The sequence below is a fragment of the Daldinia caldariorum genome (genome assembly GCF_022478825.1).
Source record: "Daldinia caldariorum strain CBS 122874 unplaced genomic scaffold F4812scaffold_15, whole genome shotgun sequence".
Lineage (NCBI taxonomy): Eukaryota > Fungi > Ascomycota > Sordariomycetes > Xylariales > Hypoxylaceae > Daldinia > Daldinia caldariorum.
In genome coordinates, this window is record NW_025953051.1 from 161500 (window position 1) to 176470 (window position 14971).

Sequence of the window (14971 nt, forward strand, 5' to 3'; positions counted from 1 at the left end):
GGGGGCAGGTAAGTACCTTCTTAGTCTTACAAAGGCAGCAGGGGGGGCAAAGGGCAGAGAGATAAACCTTAGCACCTTACTAATGTTATGTATGCATAATACTTTACTTAGTAAATAAATACCTACCTGGTAGAAAGTACATATATTGTTTCTCTCTGCAGCTTCAGTAAGGTAAAGCAATTCTTTACATCTCTAAAATAGAAACGCTATGTTTAGGTAAGGATCGATCGATCGATTGATCTATCCGTCTATTTTATTGTCTATTTTATTGGCGACCTAATGAAGCAGGAGGAGATTATCAATATTATGCACTTGGACAATATCTGACTTTGGATATTTTATACGAAAGGGGAAACGTCCCGCGACATGCCAATAATTAATTCACAAATTAATTACAAGTACCTACTCAATCTAAGGCACGTAAGGCTGAAGGTCTATCTTTTTATAGATTCCGAGGCCGTGCTTTTGGACCCCATAATCAAATCATGACTGCAGCAGAGATATTGATATTGCGTGAGTGGCGAAGAGATCCTCCGGGACCTGTATGTAGGGGGGGAGGAGGGCAGAGAAATCATTGCTGAACTCAAGACCCTACAGCTTGACTATATAATGTATCATACCTTCGTTTTCTCGTCTGAATTCGAACCCTTCACCTCCTTTGACTAAGAACCTACCATCTAATAGTTCTATAGTCCCCATCTCCTACCCCTGGTTCTTATAATGCGAGAGCTCTTTGGTGCTTATGCCCTAGGGGCGTTCTTTGGAGGTTTGCTTTTCACAGGAGTCGCCAATGCGCAAATGAAGGTCAGCAGCTTCGATGGTCCCGTCACTGAGGAAGAGCTCAAATCCTTCAACGACCACGTTGCTACTCTGAAGCCTGCTACCGACAACAAGGGAAATCAATGGGTGCAAGGCCATAGCGGAGAGCTGACAAAGGCAATGGGCCTTGTCTATCAGATGGCTGGACAGCAAGAAACTCTAGACCAGATGCTTCGCTTTTGCGATGCTGTCCTATCGGAGAGGAATGACTTAGCAAAAGCACCGGTAGGCCAGCATAAGATTTGGACAGGCGGAATTGATCCTGTCTGGCCGAACAATATTACCCAAAATCCGATCCAAACCGGTGGAGGAGAAGGCGACCCGGTCGGACACCTGGCTAGCTGTGCCTATCTCATATTGAAGACAGACAAGCTTTATAACCAGAAAGTGACCACCGGTGATCCTCATAAGTATGGCGCTACCTATTTGGACCGAGCGAAGACCTATCTCAAGCAAGCGGATTTCTCCATGACCACTCATATTTTGAAGCGGTTACTAGATCTTTCAAACGGAAACAAGATGTACTTTGCTAAGGATGCGCCTTATATGGGCGGGAAGCCAGTCCCCTGGAATCAACAGATGATGTTCAATTATGCGTTCATGAACCTATGCAACGCGCACAGGATTCTCAATGACAACCCCAAGTTACTCGCAGAGTATAATTCGATCCTCACCGCCAGCATAGACTGGTTCTTTCACGGAGGTGGCGTGCAGACCAAAAAGGGCAAGAAAGGAAGTAGCGTGTACGACTGGGGCTATACCGTACCGAGAACTAGTGGCGAAGATTCGAATCACGGCGCACTTGACGTTGCTGGGTTTTACCGTACCTATATAGACGGCCACTGTGGTATCACAGCAAACCAGATGAAGCCGTTCGCCAACATGTTCGTCGATGTCATGACCCTAGGAGACAAGAGATATGCCGGAACTGTAGACGGCAGAACCGACGGTGAGGGTCACGCGAAACCTACCAACAATATTCGTAGTGGGTATCTATTTCTGGCTGAATTTCGCCCTGACGCCTACAAGAACATGATGTCGGCCGATCTAGTAGTTGGGGGCAAAGGAACTGGGAGCGCTGATGGATTTTCCCGTTTCCTCTGGGTGAAGAATCAACGTGCTAAAGCGAAATAAATCAAGTTGCTTTATAGCATGGCAAATACTCTGGATTAAGTACTTCTCGACCACTCATAACCTAGGTAGGTAGGTAACTACCTAGGTAACAGGTAGTAGGTAGCTATGCTTTTGATATATTTTGTAAATTTGAGTTATACCATCACTTAGGTAGTTACATAGAAAACGAGTTTAATTTCGACATACCTGTTATGCTGTCCTCGTAACAAGGGATTCGTTACGCAGCTGCAGGCCATAGAGCAAGTCCTAAATGTCTCTTGGCGAGTTTCTACACAGCGAAAGGGATCATAACCCCTGTCATACTTTGGCGTCTAACACATATGCAGACCAGACCTACCACTTTAAACTTCTGGACCTCAACTTGACATCTTCCAACATATTTATCCAGGTATATTATTTACACATATTAGACTAGGAATTAGTAGCTGGTTATTTCTATTCTTTCCCGTCCTTATTCCAGTCAAGTACTATAAAAGGGAGCTTCGACTTGGTCGCATTTTTCACGATGCGACGAACCACGACAACAAAGCGTGACGTACTCTTCATAGCATCCGTCCTGCCCTGCGCAGTAGTCTACTATTGTGTGAAATACTCCCTGCGCGCCGTCGGAAAGACTTTTAGCGCCGTAGATCGTGCTCGGCAGAATCATCGAATCAGGACACGCAAGCGTCCTAAATCGAAGCCGTTAGCTGTGGTTCCATCTAAGTCCAAGAGGACAACCCCCATTACCGGCACCGGTACCGGCACGAAGACTTCCTTTTTGCACTTACCCCCGGAGATCCGCCTCATGATCTACCATCTAGCGTTAGGAGACGCGGCAATTATACAAGTCCGTCCTAGATACTCAGTTCGTGGCCCGCGGCCGGAGACGTGGAGTCCGATGCAAGGGATCCGAGGCGAACACGACCCGCCAAGCGAGACGCTGCGCCGGACCATTGGCCTAGGCGGCTCTCCCGCGCGGCAGATAGTCGTGCCGCCTAGGTGCGGGTGCGTCGGATACGGGGCCCGATTGCAACTGATCTGCGGGGAAACATTCTACTCGTTGACGTCGCGGTCCCAATACCACGATCAGGTCTTCTTCACCGACCTGCTACGCGTGAGCCGGGCCGTGTACAACGATGGGTTAGACCTCCTGTACGCAAACCACACCATCTCCTTGTTCGGCGTCGAGATGGCCCGGTACTTCTGCCGAAACGCAAGCCCCGAGGGCATGGCCCGGGTGCGCTGCGCGCATGTCGCGCTTCTCATCCCCGCCTCAACCTGGAACTCCTCTCTGCACAAGAGGAACGTCAGGGAGTCGATAAAACTACTACGCAGCTCGCTGCCGCACTTGCAGCAGCTGGACGTCGAGGTTGCGGTCACGTGGGGCCAACCGAAGGATGCGAAGCGGTTTTGGAGCTGGCTGGTAGGGGATGATATGCTGGGACAGTTTCGCGGGTTGGATGAATTTGTGCTCAAGGCATCCGCATATATACCGTTTGCGAGAAGGCCGCGTGGGGGTACGGAGGCGTGGACGCCGGAATACGAGATTCTGGGGTCGTGGGATGAAGGTGAGTATCAGGCCCTGAAAGAGAGGGTGACAAATTCGGATGAAGTAGTTGGCCCTTCTTGAATTATTGTCTGGTATATTATTTTGCATGTTGACCCTTACGAACTATGAACTATCAATAATACTTCTGGTTTGTTATGCTAGATGGCTACCTAGGTTGTCACACTAGGGTATTGACTTGCACTACCGATCTCACGAATTGTACTTTTATTATTTAATGATTCATAAATATAACATACACATCGTAATATTCGTAAGTCCATTCGCGGGATGGTAAATAATGTCCATCATCATGTTGCCAATGGATATCCTAGCCATCGACAGCCTTCTCATCAAGGGAGATGTTGGTTACTATAACTCGTCTTTTATCAACCATATTCCCCCCAAAGCCCTTTTTACATTCATAACGTCGTTCCTTATTTGGTTGCTCAATAATAACTTCGTGAATGTCTCCGGCCGTCGCTCGACCTTCGATAATCTCTTCCATCAGAATAATACGCCGCGGGTGGGGCCCTCGGGCTTCTGCCCCTCGACTGCTCAATGTGAACGGGCCTCGTCACGCTCACGACTGATGTACGGCGCGGACTATGATGGTGATGAGAATGGCGAGAGCGCGACCTGTGGCCATGCGTTTCCAGGGGATACCGCGTAGAGCTATGGTAGTGCGAAGACGGCGGCTTCTCATGATCCGGCTCGAATGTCGTGCCCCATGCCCCTGGGTTGCGGTAGTTGACGCATGAGCGGATGACCCAAAGCAGGAGGAGGAATCCGGCGATAGAGCCGATGACAACCCCAGCGATAGCTCCGCCCGAGAGGGTCTGCGAGGAGTCGCCGTCGGTCTGCGCAACGACCGTCATAGTGCTTTGACGAGCGGTGAGGACCTTAGTGATAGCTTTGGGGATGGTCCTTGTTGGATTTATGTGTTCGAGCTCTCGGGCTAGGACGCGGCCGACAGAGGAGCTATCTTTGGCTGGCGCTGGCAGAAAGGGGGCCATGATGAGTATTAGTTCTACTTCTAAAGTTACCTAGGTAACCTTAGTTCCTACAGCTCAACGGCTTGTGCTGGGATAGACCTCGCCGTTAGCGTTGATGGTATAGGGCTAAGTCAGAGTTTGGCGTGTGCGAAAGCTAAAAAAGAAGACGAGTAAGACATGAACCGCGAGAAAAGGATGGGTAGGTCGAGTTGAAGTACTGCGGATGACATCTCGATCCTCTCAGCATATAATACAATGGGCAGAGGACAAACGATGACGCTATGGCTGTAAAAATTGTAACCTGATATGTGACAGGTATGCTAAGGTGTGCCTGGACTAGTACATAGTAACCTTGTTCCCCTTTCTTCAAGACGGAGTCATCCTACCGTGCCATCTTGCCGTCTTTTACTGGATGTGTATGCCGAGGTGGTAGCATTCGTAATTTCTTGATATGCAGTTAGATTGTCCCTTTTACTTGCTCGTTAGTGTCTGGCGCGAACAAATGCTCCGGCGAATTAAGCCTTGCTATTGGCCCATTCGATTCCCTCGCCGTAATGCGGCTCATTATGATGTAAACGTGAAGGAAGCGGGGTTGAGCATTATGTTGCAAGTCCGGCACCAATAATAACAGATTTAGAAAGCAGTAGATTTGATACTTCTTCCCATACGGCTGCCATACACCTCTCAGCTTTGATTATTATCAGGGATATGTTAGATGTCGGATGTCGTATTCTTATACGAGCATGATATCATATTAGATATCACATGCAATAGTTCATCCGAAACTATTTTAATTAACCTTAGGTTAGAGGTAGTTGCTCCATTTTCTGTCTATCATTAGTTGTAGGTATGAGTGAATTCTTTAAGCGTTCAAGAGCCTGCGAGTATATTTAATACTCTCCAATGATCTCTGGTATCATAAGGTGACTGGGAACTTAAGTATTAGGTTAGCCTGGGTGATTCTTAACGGTATAGCTCTAGGCTAGTAAGATTTCTCTTTTACCTATATCTTGCTGGGCTCTTGTTTCTTTACCACTTTACTCATGATAACGTAGTCTGGAATAAATTCTTTGCCAAACCTTAACTTCCGAGGTTCTGGTGATATTTCGTCTTTCTCGAAGCCCAACTTCTTATAGAAGGCAGAGGCTTTTAGATTACTCAAAAAGCAAGTAAGCATCACTTTCTCGATAGGAGGCGTGTTTACTGCAACGCTCTCGAGGAATTCCATAAGAGTACTGCCTAGACCAGTCCTGCTGGATGTAAGTTTTCATTTTCATTTTCATTTTCATCATCTTTTTCTTTGGACATGACTATACCCTTGTAGTTCCGGTTTAAGATGAATCTCGTAGCAGTATACTACTGGCTCCCCTTCTTCATACGTCGGCATTAAAGAAGTGAAGCCACGGATGCTTCCTACAACATCCTTCACCAAGATGTACCTCAACTCGGGAGACTTCATTTCGGCAATCTTTTTACTCGGCTTCCATCCGACTGATGAGGATTCATAATCAGGCCGGCTAGTCTCTTCTACTAGTTTGAAGCATGCGTCGAAATCCTCATCATCCAAATTACCCGAACTCGTAAGGCTGAGCGAGAACTTGTCTTGCGTTTTGGGGTTTACCCACTCGGTCCATGCAGACGAGCTGGCGTTTGCGCACTTATATGTTAATGCATATTTTCAAGTGGATCGAAGCCCGGCAGAGAGAACCTTACGTGGGACACAGATGTTCCTTAACGAAACTCTCGTCATCCTTCCTGTTAGCTCTCTCAATCGGGTTCGTAGCAGCACGTCTGCGCTTAACACTCTGCTTAAGGCCCTTCATGCTCGTCTTAAATGCTCGTATAATCGGTCAAAGCTGCAAAGGTGTGCAAGCTGCGTTATCATCATGCGTGTAGTGAGGCGGTAGTAGTAATTTCTTTTCTTTTCTTTCCTTTTCTTAAAAAAACAACAATAACAATAACAACAACTACTATTACTTTTTTACATGGTTAGAAACGGTATTCTTTCGAGTGATAGCGTAGAGGTACATAGGTACCTAACCTAAGGCATAAGTAAAGTTCTTAGGTACCTGGGTTACCCGTTGGTCCAGGTAAGTTAGTAATACACACGACATATCTTATCTTTCTTATCGAGGCCTCGGTCCTCAGATGCTGTCAGCTTAATTGCATAATAATCTCTGAAGTTGAAGAATGCATTTGATGAAATTTCGTATCAACTCTCGATTCCCAGTCTCAATCGTAACTTTCTCTCATGCGCCTAATTCAAAGTAGAACGAGTCTACACTCTGTCATTACCTCCCGAAACTATGCGACCAGCTCACTGAAGAACCGGCTGGGTGCAGCCCTGAGCCTAGATCATGTGTGTATATTTTCATTCTCCCTCACCTCTTAGCCGGTATACAACTACTTGCTTCCGCTCAGATCCGAAAGCTAATATAAAACACCTATCTAGTTCCTCCTGCGTTCACGCGCCCTATCGCTCTACCGTAGGATAATTCGCAGTACAAGGCAAATTAGTGACCCGACAACCCGCGCCGAAACACGCAACTTTGCGCGCGGGGAATTCGAGCGGCACCGCAACGTCACGGATGTGAATCATATACGCTATCTCTTATCAACCGGCAAGACGGAATGGGAGGGCATGGAGAGGTATATTGGGGGCATATAGAGTCATAATACATAGGCTTTGTTTATGGTAGCTCATGATATACGCGTGTAGAAAGCCATGATTGGGATTGGCCAACCCGAGTTCCGATTCGACCCTTACCCCATGATAGGACACTCCTGATCTACCGAGTGTATGTATCGTACATATTGTGCGCCGTCGAGAAAGGACGCTAGACTCAGAGAACCCCTGAAATGTTGCTCTCTCGCCATTTTTTTGCCTTTTTCGATCCGTCTGTAGGATCGTACGCCGGTTTCATTAACCTTGTCGTTGCTTATGTCTTGGATTTGCGCTGCAGATGATGTAGAGGTAACCACGGTGTCGCTTGCTAGACTTCCTTCTCACGACCTATAGCGACTTATATGTTAGCAAATGTTTACCGGAACTCTTGCGCCTATAAGAATGTATGATGGTAACCTATATATACATATATATATAAGAAATGTGTCGCCCATTCTGGTGTTTCTTCCACTTCATGACTTGCCTTGCAATGCTCGCACCGCTTCTTGACCGAACTGTGAACTTTCATGCCCCTCGTCTGCTGTGTGATGGCTTGTATAGTCTTTCCTGCAGTTATTATCGACGTCGTGGGCCTTGCCGCAGTGCTTGGACTTAGTACTGCTTGGGAAATGCTTCTGGTGGGCTGTTGTTTTCGCAGAATTTGTCCGGTAGCCGGTATCCGTGTTGCGCGAAGGGACAGGGCCCGAAGAGAGGATATTAGAGAAGATGCAGCCATTTTGAAGAGGTATGGTATAGAGTACTGTAATTTCTCTCTCCAGGGATCGCTGCAATTGGGGATTTGTCGATTCAGATGTATGTACAATGTATGTAAATGTATGTAAATGTATGGGCGTGCGTACTTCCGATAATTGGTGCAAAGGTTGGAAAATCGACTGTCAAATCATGTGGGGCGTTAGGTACTTCTCAATGTCGCATTTTATTGGCTGGCTTTAAGGGAATACCATTTATGTACGTAACCAATATATGTAAACCTATTCATGTAAACCTATTTATGTATACTTATTGGAATCCTCGGTCTGTATTGCATCGAAATCAAAACACCTTCCTTTCTGTTGTGGGCAAATTCAAATCTATTCTTCTTTAGGTATCATAACTTGCGACTTGCGACTTGCGAACGGTCTCTTAACTTCCTTCATCTAAACGAATCGTAATCATATCCCTCTTATTACCGATCCCGTATCTTCTCAGTTTGCCAGTGGCTTGAGCTCAATTAAATCACTGCTCGGTTCTCAAGAACGTCTTGAAAACAGAGCTTTGCGTGCAATCCTCCCATGGATACCCGATCTTTCTAAACGACTTCTCCAAATCTGCCACTTCTGTTTCGGGGCATTGGATCCCCGTCAGAATTTTACCTATATCGCTACCGCCATTTCTGTACTGGAACAGGCTGATGTTGTACCTCAATTGTAAAGTTCTCAAGAACTTCTCGAGAGCGCCGGGGCGCTCGGGGAAATTAAACATGTACAACCTCTCATCTGCAACGTCCGATCTGCCCCCCACAAGGTAACGGATATGAGATTTAGCAAGCTCGTCGCCTGATAGGTCTGTGGCTGTCATGCCCGCACGGTTTATACGGTCAATGAGGTCTTGGAGCTCCTGATCTCGTCCCGCTGCAGCGCCTGTCAATGATATACCAATGAGAATATTGGCTATCTCGTTAGTCGCGTAGCGGTAGGAAAACTCCGTTACAGCGTGTGGCATGACGTGGTCGATCAGTTCAGCAAAGGCGCCTGGCCTCTCTGGGATGCTAACATGAAGCAGGGCCTCTTTACCCTCGCCAAGAGTAGCGCGCTCGGCTACGAAGCGCAACCTGTCAAAGTTCATGTTCGCACCGCTCGTGATGGCTATGACGGATCGGTTCGGGTTGCTGGACGGATTGGCTAACACCCACTTTTTCAGTCCAGCGAGAGCTAGCGCACCTGCCGGCTCGACAATAGACCGGGATTCTTCGAACACGTCCTTGATAGCAGCGCAAGTTTCGTCAGTATTTACTTGGACAATCTCATCGATGACCTCTTGACATATCCTGAAGGTCTCTTCGCCCACTGTCCGAACCGCCGCACCATCGGCAAACAAGCCTACTTCCTTCAGGACCACTCGCTTGCCTTCCCGCAAGGATTGGACCATGGCATTCGCATCCTCGGCCTCAACTCCAATTATCTTGACGTGTGGTGCAATACGCTTAACATAGACGCCAATGCCCGCAATAAGGCCGCCTCCACCTACGCAACAGAATATTGCTTGGAGTTTTTGGATGTTGGTCTGGCGTAGTAGCTCCATCCCTATGGTTCCCTGCCCGGCGATAACATAAGGATCGTCGAAGGGTGGGATGTTAATCAGACCATGCTGCTTTTCTAGCCTTGCGCATTCTTCTTTAGCGGCATCGAAGTCAGCACCGTGAAGCACCACGGCACCACCCAATCTTGAAACGTTTCTGTGCTTGATGCTTGGAGTGCCCGAGGGCATAACAATAGTTGCTGGTATCTTGAGCAGTCTAGCAGAGTAGGCTACTCCCTGGGCATGGTTCCCGGCACTGCAAGCGACCACACCTTTCCAGCTCTGGCTTCGATCGAGATGGGCCATCTTGTTGTAAGCGCCCCGCAGCTTGAAGCTGAAGACAGGCTGTTCGTCCTCCCTCTTGAGTAAGACATTGCATTCGAGTCTGTTGGATAGGTTTGTGGCATGGGTGAGAGAGGTCTCTTTACATGCTTCGTATACCCTCGAGGTAAGGATTAAGCGGAGATACTAAAGAAATGAAAGGTAATTATCAGTCATCCGTAAGCCCCAGATGAGTCGACAATAAAAAGGTAGCGAAGACGAACGTCAGGATGCCCATTGGGCAAGAGAAATTCCTGGGGGACGACCTTCTGTCTGCGCTCCGATGGCGGCGAAGGGTTTGCACTATACTCCGTAAGAGACAGGCCTGAAGGCGAGGGAGTGCGTGGTCTAAGGTTGTTTGTTTCGTTTCTGGCCCTCTCGGCCACTTCGATATCAACTGGGTCAACTGTGGTTCCGGGCATACTGAAATACTAGATGTCGACAACTTGTATCGCTTTCGACGGGAGAAGAGAGAATGACATGATAATTATAATAAAATACCGAAGCGATTTTTAGATTTCGATAGTGGGGCATTCTGTTCTATCTCCCTTGTATCGATTGGAGCTTACATACATAGTAGAATTAGGTACTAACCGTGCAGGAGTTTTAGTGGGGTCCAGCCCACCTTTACCTTGCTGCTTGCTGTACCTGGGTCAGCTTGGCTCAGGCACTGGCTGACTGGTTACTATGTACCTACCTCTAGTCTATCTTATCGTCTTATCGCCTTATCCGGCGGGACATTTTATGGCGGGACAATAGGTACCATGTATGTCTTTACCATACACCATCTTTAATGCTTAAACCGTTCGCGTTCGATGCACAACACCTTAAACTTCAAACCTCAAACCTGCGCAATCTAAATCAACTCACGCCGGTGTTCTATTTAAGCCACACACTGGTACGGGCCTTTTGTAACTAGCTCGTAAGAGCTCAAAGATCTAAAGGGCCAATTGTTACAAGCACCGATTTCAACATGGCGGATAGACCTATGCCCTCGTCTTTTGACGATGACAGGTACCTCTCTCCCCTCTCTTTTCTTCTCCCCTCCTCTCCTCTTCCCCGCCACGACTATGCGCAATTGCATACGTATACATATCCCCAGCATTTGGTGGGCATTGAGCTTATCAGAGCATAAATTAGGCAGTACAGAGAGACCGGATTCCAAAAGATTAGCCGCAAACTGAGAGAGGAACCTCTAATACCACTGGGTACGTAGTTATCCGTAACGTAACTCCAGCAATTATGTCATAAACTAATCCCTTCCCCTCGCCCTCCTTCCCCCCTCTAACAGGAACCCTCCTAACTGTTCTCGCTGTCGTCAACGCTTGGCGCGCCATGCGCCGCGGCGACCACGCGCAAGTACAGCGGATGTTCCGGGCCCGTGTCGGCGCGCAAGCTTTTACCGTGATGGCCATGGTCGCCGGCGGCGCGTATTACGGCGCCGACCGCGAGAAGCGCAAGGAGTTGATCAAACTCGAGGCCCAGCAGCGCGCCGAGGAGCGCCACCAGAAGTGGCTTCACGAGCTCGAGGTCCGTGATGAGGAGGACAAGCAACTGAAAGCTGCCATGAAGCGCCGCCAGGAACGCGTCCAGCAACGGCGCGCCGAAGAGCAGGAGAAGGCCGCGAAAGCCGCGAAAGCCGAGACGGCGGAACCGAAGGAGCCGGATGCCCAGGGTTCCGCTCAAGAGAAAAAAGGGGAGGGATCTAATATCCTAGGTGCTCTGTCAAATGCTGGCGGTTGGTTTGGAACAAAGAAGAGCGACAGCCCGAAGGCGTCAGAAGAGAATAAGGTCCAGGAGAGCGGCTCGGAAAAGAAAGCTTAAGTGGAAACCGCCGGAAGTGACATGCATCGTAACATTTGCAAGCGACCACTGCCGGGTTTAAATCCGAAAACGAATAATGCGCATCAAAACTTAAATACTTAAAGGGCAGGGAAGAGTACATGTAAAGGGGGAGAGGGTTGGAAAAAAGTCTCATTGATAGGCCATTCGGAAGAAGCCTATATATTGCACCATTGTATATACCAGACGGCATCGTGTCTAGCCGTATATAAATGGCAACATTGAAAAGCGGTTACACATAAAGCATGATATCCGAACTTGTTCGTCGCCATTAAACAGAAAATAGAATCGAGATTATATTAATAAATGCTGTGGTAATTCCAACACCTAGGCCCCCCTAACGCCAAATATAACCTATCCGTAAATCAAGCCATCGACCCTCCGCTTCTATTTGAGCCGATTAGCCCGGCCATTTCTAATAGAGCACGGTCAGTAGCGATGTCCCCCGTGCCTAAGTTGACCTTTCTCCTGGCTTCAGCCTCACGTGCTTCCCATTTCCAGCGCTCTCTTTGTATCTTCGCCTCTTCGTCACCACCACAGCCCCAGACTTCTATGTCATCGATTTCGAAACGTTCCTGGAAGTTATACTTTCGGGATGAGCTAGTAGCAAATGCACCGCCGCGGGACGAGTAGTCGTGTGTGAAGACACCAAATTCGAAGCTCGAATCAATGACGAGAGAAACAGGTCCCAAGTTTCGCAACGAGCCGTGGCGTGAAGACTGGCTTGTCTTTGGGTGTGGACAGCCGAAACTGATCCCTGGATGGGCCGCCGGTGTCTTGAGCAATGCCACATAGTCGTGGTTCAAGCTAGACATTGGGAAGACGTCATGAGTTGGAGAAAGTTGGAATAGGACCGTGCCTTCGCCTCCGAAACACTCCCTGTGTGTATATCGCCACGGTTGCCTGACGAGCGCTCCGAAAATCAAGCGATCGCGGCCTGAGGGACCTCCATTCGGGAATCTCTTGGGAGGTAAGGTCTCGTGAAAGGCCTCTTCAGATCTATTTCTACTGCATGGGCCCGAAAGCCTAGTTCCGGATATCAGGAGGATGGTAGGTGCATGCCAGTTAAATACCTTGGATTCAAAGCTTCCCATCGAGTATCCTGCTTTTGAACCGGAGTAGAGCAAGCGCAGCCGCCGAAATAACTCGTTCCCATCAATGAAAAAAGAAAGCTGGGACAAGATACTGAAATTTAAAATCTTACCCTTGTCCTGTAGTAGGGGAGGTTGTGGTATCACAGGGGAGAAGGCTTTGGGCACACCATCCTTACGTTTTGAGAGGTCGAGGTTCTTTGAAAATAGGAAGTGTTCGAATAAAGGATTGAAGCCTTTAAAAAGAAAGGGAAAATTTGACGGCAGAATTCTGTCAAATTGGGCGTAGGTGATACCAGGGGATTTTTCAACGTCGATAAAAGCCGATAAGATATTCTCAGCCGTTGCTCTTAAGTCTTGGAGATCCGATCCTGTAACCCTCTCGGCGTAACTGGAGATGTTTTCCTGAGCGTCTAAGGGAGATACTAGGAGTAGTAACATGATCAATTTTCTAAAATTGTCTGCTGGAATCATTGCCCCGTGAGTGGTGGCGGCATGAGAATCGACCGTCTTGAAAGCGTCATTAATATCAAGAGAGTCTAACGCAGCTAGAACAAGCTCGTCGTCCTCGGCCGTGTCATCATCCAGATCATCACCAGCTTCGTCAATGGCAAAGCTGAGGGCGGTCCCATTGGAAGATGGCTGCGTCTCCATCTCGGATAGCTTACGATCATACACGGCCAAACTCTTGAATAGCAACTTTCGTCTGCTGCTAGCACCTTTAGTTAGGACTTTTTTGTAGCGTTCTGTCATTATAACGACGACCATAATCATCTGCTCCAAGCCAAGTATGACTGGCGCATCTCGAAGGAAGGGAAATGCGCCGATGTATCCCAGCATATGGAACAAGACAGGCGAGACGGCGAGGATGTCTGGTAGCTCCAGGAAGCGGGCAATGGTATCCTGTTTAAGGTAACGCACATTTTGCTCGTTATCTGCAAGCGATCTGAAGTTATCCTTGAATAAATAGAGCTCTAGTGGTTCAAAACATTTACGAGCGAACTTGTCGGCCTGTTTTGTTGATTAGATGTTAGATCATTGATAAGTTGATAAGATGAACAGCTTTTAAACGGGAAGCTTCCGAAATGCGGTGTGCGAGATGTAGTGAGGAATTCATTTACCAGCTGTCTTGTAATTTGCTCTTTAGAGGGAGGCTTGGCCTCACCTGACTGGGTCTGTCCCATGATTTCGCCTTAGAGAAAGTGAAGCCATCCCAAGGGAAGAATGCATGTGTTTTTTGAGGACGAGGATGAAGGACGAAGGTGAAGGACAAGCTGGGGGGGGAGAGGTACAATACATACGTAAAATGCTAAAGTATAATGTATAATACCTAAAGCTGGATTCAGCACTAAAAATCGGGCGTTCGTAAGCCCCACTCAGCGGGTATTGCTAAGACCTACCTATATCTAGGTACGGCACCTATAAATGGCGGGGTGATAAGGCGCATACCACGCTAGGATCGTATGACGTATGGTAAAATACCTACCTTAGGTAGGTACGCTATACTATATACTAAACCATACAACCCGCCCAAACACTTTTAAAGACTGGAAATTCTAAAAATACCAACAATAACCTCAAAGTTTTAACTTTGTTCAGTTGATATCTTGAGTCCTGCGCTACTGTGCCTAGGTAGTCCTAAACGCCTACCCTTTGTAACTCGGACTTGATAAAGTGGATTGTACTCCGCTACCTTATAAAGAGTATCAGTAGAAGAGAAGACGTGGCTACTCTCAGATCGATCCTATTTTGCCTTCTATTATTAGGTACCTTTGCATGATAATTTTTGTCTTTGTCGCTGTGGTCACGTATATAGGTACCATCAAAATTCGAACACGATCGTGTAGCTTATCTCGTTTGATTCTATCTAATATAATTAACAACAATTCACTTCAGGATATAAATATTAATAACAATGCGTGTTCCTTACAGCATAATATTTGGGCTTATCGCTGCCAGTAGGACGTTGGCGTTGCCTACTCCTTTCCCTGACGGGAATAATTCCAATGCGGATTTTGCTCTCGGGCCAATCTCTAGGTTGAACCCGTCCGAGGTTATAAACCAACTTCAACAACTAATAGAAAAGACATGCCATAACGCTTGTATGGAGCTTTTCCCCAAGGAGGGGCCCAGCCACGAAAGTTGTATGAATATATGCCGTAAGCCCTCCCACACTGTTCCTCTTTCTTTTCTGGGGGGGGGGGGGGGGGGGGGGGGGGGGGGGGGGGGGGGGGGGGGGGGGGGGGGGGGGGGGGGGGGGGGGGGGGGGGGGGGGGAG

The 14971-nt window shown here is 47.9% G+C and overlaps 9 protein-coding genes across 9 annotated transcripts; 4 read left to right on the forward strand and 5 right to left on the reverse strand.

Annotated features, from left to right (window-relative positions):
- The first annotated feature begins 83 nt into the window (after nucleotides 1-83).
- Nucleotides 84-2163, forward strand: F4812DRAFT_438249 (uncharacterized protein). The gene has a single exon (XM_047934971.1). The coding sequence runs from the start codon at nucleotides 721-723 to the stop codon at nucleotides 1951-1953; it is 1233 nt and encodes a 410-aa protein (XP_047787624.1). The 5' UTR covers nucleotides 84-720; the 3' UTR covers nucleotides 1954-2163.
- A 129-nt stretch (nucleotides 2164-2292) lies between these two features.
- F4812DRAFT_438251 (uncharacterized protein) lies at nucleotides 2293-3708 on the forward strand. Its single transcript, XM_047934972.1, has one exon. It carries the CDS (start codon nucleotides 2459-2461, stop codon nucleotides 3563-3565), a length of 1107 nt encoding a protein of 368 aa, XP_047787625.1. The 5' UTR covers nucleotides 2293-2458; the 3' UTR covers nucleotides 3566-3708.
- A 5-nt stretch (nucleotides 3709-3713) lies between these two features.
- Nucleotides 3714-4712, reverse strand: F4812DRAFT_117557 (uncharacterized protein). The gene has a single exon (XM_047929425.1). It carries the CDS (start codon nucleotides 4495-4497, stop codon nucleotides 3931-3933), a length of 567 nt encoding a protein of 188 aa, XP_047787626.1. The 5' UTR covers nucleotides 4498-4712; the 3' UTR covers nucleotides 3714-3930.
- Nucleotides 4713-5290: 578 nt separating this feature from the next.
- Nucleotides 5291-6524, reverse strand: F4812DRAFT_117555 (acyl-CoA N-acyltransferase). The gene is made up of 3 exons (XM_047929424.1): nucleotides 6190-6524; nucleotides 5793-6119; nucleotides 5291-5726 (listed from the first exon to the last, which is right to left on the reverse strand). Exons 1-3 carry the CDS (start codon nucleotides 6297-6299, stop codon nucleotides 5480-5482), a joined length of 684 nt encoding a protein of 227 aa, XP_047787627.1. The 5' UTR covers nucleotides 6300-6524; the 3' UTR covers nucleotides 5291-5479.
- Nucleotides 6525-6592: 68 nt separating this feature from the next.
- F4812DRAFT_438257 (complex 1 protein-domain-containing protein) lies at nucleotides 6593-7359 on the forward strand. Its single transcript, XM_047934973.1, has 2 exons — nucleotides 6593-6835; nucleotides 6929-7359. Exons 1-2 carry the CDS (start codon nucleotides 6728-6730, stop codon nucleotides 7142-7144), a joined length of 324 nt encoding a protein of 107 aa, XP_047787628.1. The 5' UTR covers nucleotides 6593-6727; the 3' UTR covers nucleotides 7145-7359.
- A 40-nt stretch (nucleotides 7360-7399) lies between these two features.
- Nucleotides 7400-7877, reverse strand: F4812DRAFT_461621 (uncharacterized protein; the record flags this gene model as incomplete). The annotated part of the gene is made up of 2 exons (XM_047937902.1): nucleotides 7400-7489; nucleotides 7569-7877. The coding sequence occupies 2 exons, from the start codon at nucleotides 7875-7877 to the stop codon at nucleotides 7400-7402; spliced, it is 399 nt and encodes a 132-aa protein (XP_047787629.1).
- A 182-nt stretch (nucleotides 7878-8059) lies between these two features.
- Nucleotides 8060-10525, reverse strand: F4812DRAFT_438261 (threonine dehydratase I). Its single transcript, XM_047934974.1, has 2 exons — nucleotides 9985-10525; nucleotides 8060-9907 (listed from the first exon to the last, which is right to left on the reverse strand). The coding sequence occupies exons 1-2, from the start codon at nucleotides 10180-10182 to the stop codon at nucleotides 8378-8380; spliced, it is 1728 nt and encodes a 575-aa protein (XP_047787630.1). The 5' UTR covers nucleotides 10183-10525; the 3' UTR covers nucleotides 8060-8377.
- On the forward strand, nucleotides 10526-11873 carry F4812DRAFT_438264 (hypoxia induced protein conserved region-domain-containing protein). Its single transcript, XM_047934975.1, has 3 exons — nucleotides 10526-10774; nucleotides 10901-10968; nucleotides 11052-11873. The coding sequence occupies exons 1-3, from the start codon at nucleotides 10734-10736 to the stop codon at nucleotides 11582-11584; spliced, it is 642 nt and encodes a 213-aa protein (XP_047787631.1). The 5' UTR covers nucleotides 10526-10733; the 3' UTR covers nucleotides 11585-11873.
- On the reverse strand, nucleotides 11874-13990 carry F4812DRAFT_438266 (TLD-domain-containing protein). Its single transcript, XM_047934976.1, has 2 exons — nucleotides 13815-13990; nucleotides 11874-13704 (listed from the first exon to the last, which is right to left on the reverse strand). Exons 1-2 carry the CDS (start codon nucleotides 13875-13877, stop codon nucleotides 11968-11970), a joined length of 1800 nt encoding a protein of 599 aa, XP_047787632.1. The 5' UTR covers nucleotides 13878-13990; the 3' UTR covers nucleotides 11874-11967.
- Nucleotides 13991-14971: the final 981 nt, after the last annotated feature.

Coding starts and splice junctions, on each gene's coding strand:
- F4812DRAFT_438264 (XM_047934975.1), top strand. CDS start 10,734: ATGGCGGATAGACCTATGCCCTCGTCTTTTGACGATGACAG. Junction 10,775..10,900: donor TCGTCTTTTGACGATGACAG/GTACCTCTCTCC, acceptor AGCATAAATTAG/GCAGTACAGAGAGACCGGAT. Junction 10,969..11,051: donor GGAACCTCTAATACCACTGG/GTACGTAGTTAT, acceptor CCCCTCTAACAG/GAACCCTCCTAACTGTTCTC.
- F4812DRAFT_117557 (XM_047929425.1), bottom strand. CDS start 4,497: ATGGCCCCCTTTCTGCCAGCGCCAGCCAAAGATAGCTCCTCTGTCGGC.
- F4812DRAFT_438249 (XM_047934971.1), top strand. CDS start 721: ATGCGAGAGCTCTTTGGTGCTTATGCCCTAGGGGCGTTCTTTGGAGGT.
- F4812DRAFT_438261 (XM_047934974.1), bottom strand. CDS start 10,182: ATGCCCGGAACCACAGTTGACCCAGTTGATATCGAAGTGGCCGAGAGG. Junction 9,908..9,984: donor TGCCCAATGGGCATCCTGAC/GTTCGTCTTCGC, acceptor TCATTTCTTTAG/TATCTCCGCTTAATCCTTAC.
- F4812DRAFT_438266 (XM_047934976.1), bottom strand. CDS start 13,877: ATGGGACAGACCCAGTCAGGTGAGGCCAAGCCTCCCTCTAAAGAGCAA. Junction 13,705..13,814: donor AGCAAATTACAAGACAGCTG/GTAAATGAATTC, acceptor TCAACAAAACAG/GCCGACAAGTTCGCTCGTAA.
- F4812DRAFT_438251 (XM_047934972.1), top strand. CDS start 2,459: ATGCGACGAACCACGACAACAAAGCGTGACGTACTCTTCATAGCATCC.
- F4812DRAFT_117555 (XM_047929424.1), bottom strand. CDS start 6,299: ATGAAGGGCCTTAAGCAGAGTGTTAAGCGCAGACGTGCTGCTACGAAC. Junction 6,120..6,189: donor AAGGAACATCTGTGTCCCAC/GTAAGGTTCTCT, acceptor CGCAAACGCCAG/CTCGTCTGCATGGACCGAGT. Junction 5,727..5,792: donor CTTAAACCGGAACTACAAGG/GTATAGTCATGT, acceptor TACATCCAGCAG/GACTGGTCTAGGCAGTACTC.
- F4812DRAFT_438257 (XM_047934973.1), top strand. CDS start 6,728: ATGCGCCTAATTCAAAGTAGAACGAGTCTACACTCTGTCATTACCTCC. Junction 6,836..6,928: donor CAGCCCTGAGCCTAGATCAT/GTGTGTATATTT, acceptor ACACCTATCTAG/TTCCTCCTGCGTTCACGCGC.